The following is a 6278-nucleotide window of genomic DNA, read 5'->3' on the forward strand; positions in this document are numbered from 1 at the left end:
GCGAGATCATGACCTAAGCGAAAGTCGGACGCTTAACCGACTAAGCCACCCAGGCGCCCCAATGGGACTTTATTTCTATGGATCCTTTGGTGTCGGATAAGGTGTGGACTCTGTCTAAAGCTTTCCCCGCATTCAAGACACTTATAAGGTTTTTCTCCAGTGTGAGTCCTCTGATGCGTAATGAGGGTTGCGCTCTGACTGAAGCGTTTTCCACACACAGAACACCCGTATGGCTTCTCCCCGGTGTGGATCCTCTGGTGTTTAGAGAGGTCCGAGCACCGTTTGAAGCTCTTCTCACACTCCTCACACGTGTAGGGTCTCTCCCCTTTGTGAATTCTCTGATGTCTAAAACGGTTGGAAATACGGCAGGTTTCCCCACATTCGTGACATTTGAAGTGTTTCTCTCCTACGTGGATCCTCTGGTGCCGGTTGAGATGGGAGCTCTGCCGGAAGCTGTCCCCACACTTGGGGCAGGTGTATGGCTTTTCGCCCGTGTGTGTCCTCTGGTGTTTGATCAGGGCAGCGTTCTGGCTGAAGCTCTTCCCGCACTCTTGGCATTTGTAGGGTTTCTCCCCAGTGTGGATTCTCTGGTGTTTAAAAAGGTCAGAACGCTGTTTGAAACTCTTCTCACAGTTCCCACATTTATAAGGCCTTTCTTCCCGGAGCCGCTGCCGGGTCTCAAAGAGGCCTGCGCTGTGGAGCTGTTCTTTGCTGTCGACAGAGTCGGGGGGTTTCACCGTGTGATGCTTTACCAGCTCTGAACTCTGTGTACGACTGTCCCCCTGTTCGCTGCCATCAACGGGCCTCCCCGCGGCCTGCACATGCTGACAAAGAACCCAGTTTGAACTTCTGGCCCTGTTCCCACATTCATCATGCTTGAGGTCTCCATCCTTTGTGGGACCATTCTTGAGATCTGCAGTGCTGGGGAGTCCTTCCTCTTCAGGAGAATTTTCCAGTTTCAGCGATGAGGGATTTTCTGACTGCTTTTCTACTCCATTCCCACGAGTATCACCACACCCCAGGGAAGCCTTCCTGTGGGACCTTTCTTGTAGCTGCCCCTGCAGCTCTATTTCTTCTAAAATTTCTTGTTTTGGAATAAAGTCTTTGTTCTCAGTTCTGGTTTCCAAACCTGAAACATTAAAACAACAATAAACAGGGAGGCAAACCATAAGACAAATTTGTATTTATTTGTATTAAATACAAATAACAAACTAAGGGTTGTTGGAGGGGAGGTAGGTGAGGGGGATGGGCATTAAGGAGGGCACTTGTTATGATGAGCATCAGGGTGTCATATGTAAGGGATGAATCACTAAATTCTACTCCTGAAACCATTATTACACTAGATGTTAACAAATTTGGATTTAAATACAATTAAAAAAAAGAAAGAAAAAAGGCTGACATTTCATCCTGGTGCAAGAGTAAAACAAGCAAGTGCCTGCAAAAAAATACCCACCCTCCCAAAACTTTTCTAATATTCTCCATGAACCACTCAAGTTAAATGATTAAAAAAAAATTTTTTTTAATGTTCACTTATTTTTCAGAGAGGGAGAGAGGCAGAGCGTGAGTGGGGAGGGACAGAGAGAGGGAGACACAGAATCTAAAGCAGGTTCCAGGCTCTGAGCTGTCAGCACAGAGCCCAACGTGGGGCTCGAACTCACAGATCATGAGATTATGACTTGAGCCTAAGCCAGACCCTTAACCAACTGAGCCACCCGGGAGCCCCTCAAGTTAAATGATTTTAATTAACTTGTCAAATGTGCTGACATTTACCTGTACAAACCCCATTTCTTTCCTTTTTCACTTGTGCCTATACCCACATGTCCATCTCTTTCCCCCTGCCTTACTCCACTGTTACAGGAGTCACAATATCAGGAAGGGGTGTCAAGAAGGGCACAACAGCCTATACCCCATGAATGGAGGATGGTTTAACAAGAGAAATTCTATTCATGTGGAAAGTTATGGTAACAGACACACCCTGTGCGTCCAATGTCTGGAGGCAGCCTCTGGGTAGGAGACAAATCTAGGACTGACTGGAAGTCTATAAACGAGCAGTCAAGGCACCAGATTCTACCCCCAATCCAGAATTTTTGCAGTTTACTCCCCAGGGAGACTGAACCAGATAAATTCTGGACTGGGGACATAAGGCACAGCTAAGAACTGGGGACAGGGACCACTTTCGTATCAGGAAAATCAAGTGAAAAGGAACACACAATTGGTAGAACCTCAGTGCCATCCTCTACTCACGTCCCAAACTGTAAGCTCCAAAGCTTACGTCCTCCAGGCAAGAAAAGGCAGGGATTTTTGTGGCAGGGATTTCATAGGTTTTATTCCCTGATGTGTTCTCAGCACTTAGAACAGTGCCTGGCCGGGGTTCCTGGGTGACTCAGTTGGTTAAGCGTCTGACTTTGGCTCAGGTCATGATCTCTTGGCTCATGAGTTCGAGACCCGCATCAGTTCTGTGCTGTCAGTGGAAAGCCTGCTTCAGATCCTCTATCCACCCCCCAATCCCTCCCCTGCTCATGCTAGTTCTCTCTCAAAAATGGATAAACTCTAAAAAAAAAAAAAAAAAAAAAAGCACCTGTCTTATTGCAGACACTCAATAAAATATTTGTTGAATAAATCTCTCTATGGCAAAACTCGCAAGCCCAGGCCTGACATATGGGAATTCCCCAAAACAGCACCTGATAGGCAAGGCAATCCTGAGAAAAAAAGAACAAAGCCAGAGGTATCACAATACCAGATTTCTTTTTTTTTTTTTAATTTTTTTTCAAATTTTTTTTCTTTTTAATTTCTAGGAGAGAGAGAGAGAGACAGCATGAGCAGGGGAGGGTCAGAGAGAGAGGGAGTCACAGACTCTGAAACAGGCTCCAGGCTCCGAGCTGGCAGTCAGCACAGAGCCTGACGCGGGGCTCGAACCCACGAACCGCGAGATCATGACCTAAGCGAAAGTCGGATGCTTAACCAACTAAGCCACCCAGGCGCCCCACTAGATTTCAAGATATACTACAGAGCTGCCTGGCAGGCCCAGTGGGTGGAGTGCGTGACTCTTGATCTTGCAGTTCTAAGTTCAAGGCCCACACCGGGTGCAGAGATCACTTAAAAATAAAATCTTAAAAAGAAAAAAGATACACTACAAATCTGTAGTAATCAAAATAGTATGGTATGGGAACAAAAACAGACATATGGATCAATGGAAAAGAATAGGCAGCCCAGAAATAAGCCCACAATTGTGTGGTCAATTAATCAATAACAAAAAGGCAAGAATATACAATGGGGAAAAGACAGTCTCTTCAATACACTGTGTTGGGAAAACTGGATAGCTACACGTTAAAGAATGAAATTGGACCACATTCTAACACCGCATATAAAAATAAATTCAAAATGGATTAGAAACTTAAATGTGAGACCTGAAACCATAAAACTCCTAGAGGAGAACATAGGCAGTAACTTCTCTGTCATCGGCTATTTTCTACATTATGTCTCCTGAGACAAAGGAAACAAAAGCAAAAATAAACTATTGCGACCACATCAAAATAAAAAAAGCTTTTGCAGGGGGCACCTGGCTGGCTCAGTTGGTGGAGCGCGTGACTCTTGATCTCAGGGTTGTGGGTTCAAGCCCCACACTGGGTGTAGAGATTAGCTAAAAATAAAAAAATTTTAATTAAAAAATTCTTTTTAATGTTTTATTTATTTTTGAGAGAGACAGAGACAGAATGAGAGCAGGGGAGGGGCAGACAGAGAGGGAGATACAGAACCTGAGGCTTGCTCCAGCCTCCGAGCTGTCAGCACAGAGCCTGATGTGGGGTTCAAACATAAAAACTGCAAGATCATGAACTAAGCTGAAATCAGACGCTTAACCAACTGCACCACCCAGGTGCCCCAAAAATAAAAACTTAAAAAAAAAAAACCTTTTGCATAGCAAAGGAAAATATCAACACAAAAAGACAACCTACTTAATGAGAGAAGATACTTGCAAATGATATACCTGATAAGGGGTTAATATTCAAGACCTATAAAGGACTTACACAAGTCAACACCAAAATAAACACCAAATTAAAAAATGGGCATAGGATCTGAACTGACATATTTCCAAAGAAGACATAGAGATGGCCAACAGACATGAAAAGATGCTCAACATCACTAATCATCAGGCAAATGCAATGAAAACCACAAGGAGCTATCACCAATTATACCAGTTAGAATGGCTAAAATCAGTATGACAAGAAATAACAAGTATTGGTGGAGATGCGGAGAAAAAGGAACCCTCACACACTGTTGATGGGAATGCAAATTGGTGTAGTCACTGTGGAAAACAGTACAGCGGTTCCTCAAAAAACTAAAAATAGAAATACCTTATGATCCAATAATTCCACTATCGCATATTTACCCAAAAATGAAAACACTAATTCAAAAAGATATATGTACTCCTACATTTATTGCAGCATTGTTTACAATAGTCAAAATATGGAAGTAACCTAAGTGTCCATAAATAGATGAAGAAAATGTGATATACCCTACATGATGGAATATTATACAACCATAAAAGGATGAGATCTTGCCATCTGAAACAACACAGATGGCCCTAGAAGGTATTATGCTAAATGAAATAAGTCATGGGGGTACTCGCTGGCTCAGTTAGTAGAGCATGCGATTCCTGATCTTAGGGTTGAGAGTTCAAGCCCTGTGCTGGGAGTAAAGACTGCTTTAAAAAACACACAAACAGACACCTCTTAATAAATTAAAAACAAATAAGTAAGTCACACTGAGAAAGACAAATACCATATGATTCTACACATATGTAGAATCCAAAAAAAAAAAATAAACAAATAAAAAGAATTAGATCTATAAATATAGAGAACAAACCGATGGTTGCCAGAGGGGACACAGAAAAAGGCTGGGCAAAATGGGAGGTACAGGCTTCTAGTTATGGAATGAGTAAGTCAGGGGAATAAAAGGGACAATGTTAGGAATACAGTGGATGATAATTTAATAAGATGTACCCAGCCAGACAGTAGCTACACTTGTGGTGAGCAGAGCACAATGTATACACTTGTCTAATCACTATGCTGTACACCTGAAACTGATAGAACATTGTGTGTCAGCTACATTCAAAAATAAAAACAAACAAAAAACCACAGAGCACCTGATGACTGCCCCTATATTAAGACCACCAGGTAACAATCCTAGCCCAAAAAAGAGTTTTCAGTCAGAATTCTTATGTTTGAATATTACATAAAAATGGAAAGTAGAAGATTACCAACATTTCAGGAAAACCTCGAATGAAAGTGTTGAGGAAACATGCAGTGTGTAAAACAGAAGGTCTAACGACCTACAGTTAACATTCTCAGGTAAATAAGAGAAGATATTGCATCCAGGAAATGAGGAGGCTATAAGAAAAGGAATATTTAAAGAACAAGAAAAGGCTCCTGAAAATATTAGTGAGAGCAGAAACATTTCAGCATTAACAGCTGGAAAACAAAGCTACAGAGATTTCCTAAGAAAGTGAAACAAAAGATAAAGAAATAAGAAGAGGCAATGAACCTGATGTGATCAGTCCATGAGTTCCAATATCCACTGAAAAGAAATCCCAGAAAGAAAACAGGAAAAAAAAAAAAAAAAGAGAGATAAAAATAGATAGATCAAAAGACAGATAAAATACCATAAAACATTTCTTATGCACCTGGGTGGCTCAGTCGATTAAGTGTCTGACTTCGGCTCAGATCGTGATCTCGAGGTTTGTGGGTTCAAGCCCAGTGTCTGGAGCCTGCTTCAGATTCTGTGTCTCCCTCTCTCTGCCCCTCCTCCACTCATGCTCTGTCTCTCTCATTCTCAAAAATCAATAAACATTAACATTAAAAAAAATGTTTTTTAATTTCTTGGAACTCAAGGATATGGATGTCTTGTTACAAGGGCCCACCCACTATCAACAATGAATGCAAAAAACAAAACTAAAAAACCCTCCTTTACACTAAGCCACATCCATTCTGAAACTTCATACTAGCAGGACTAAAGAAGAGATTCTAATGGCTTTTGAACAAACAGATCACACACCAAGGATAAAATATCACAATGGGATCTGATTTCTCAGTAGCAACATGGCAAGCTAGCTAGAAAATCCAGTCTTTAAAATTCAATGGTAAGGGGCGCCTGGGTGGCTTAGTCGGTTAAGCGTCCGACTTTCACTTAGGTCATGATCTCACGGTTCGTGGGTTCGAGCCCCGCGTCGGGCTCTGTGCTGACTGCCAGCTCAGAGCCTGGAGCCTGTTTCAGAGTCTGTG

The 6278-nt window shown here is 42.2% G+C and overlaps 1 protein-coding gene across 1 annotated transcript in view; it reads right to left on the reverse strand.

Moving 5' to 3' along the window:
• The window catches only part of ZNF394 (zinc finger protein 394), a 12897-nt gene continuing 6619 nt past the window's right edge, over positions 1 to 6278 (reverse strand). Inside the window, exon 3 of the mRNA XM_039225980.1 lies at positions 1 to 1129. Coding sequence (XP_039081911.1) covers positions 33 to 1129 — 1097 coding nt within the window. The 3' untranslated portion in view covers positions 1 to 32. The remainder of the gene's footprint in view (positions 1130 to 6278) is intronic.

The sequence above is a fragment of the Hyaena hyaena genome, unplaced genomic scaffold (assembly GCF_003009895.1).
Source record: "Hyaena hyaena isolate Hyena2069 unplaced genomic scaffold, ASM300989v1 scaffold_20, whole genome shotgun sequence".
In the NCBI taxonomy this organism is placed as follows: domain Eukaryota; kingdom Metazoa; phylum Chordata; class Mammalia; order Carnivora; family Hyaenidae; genus Hyaena; species Hyaena hyaena.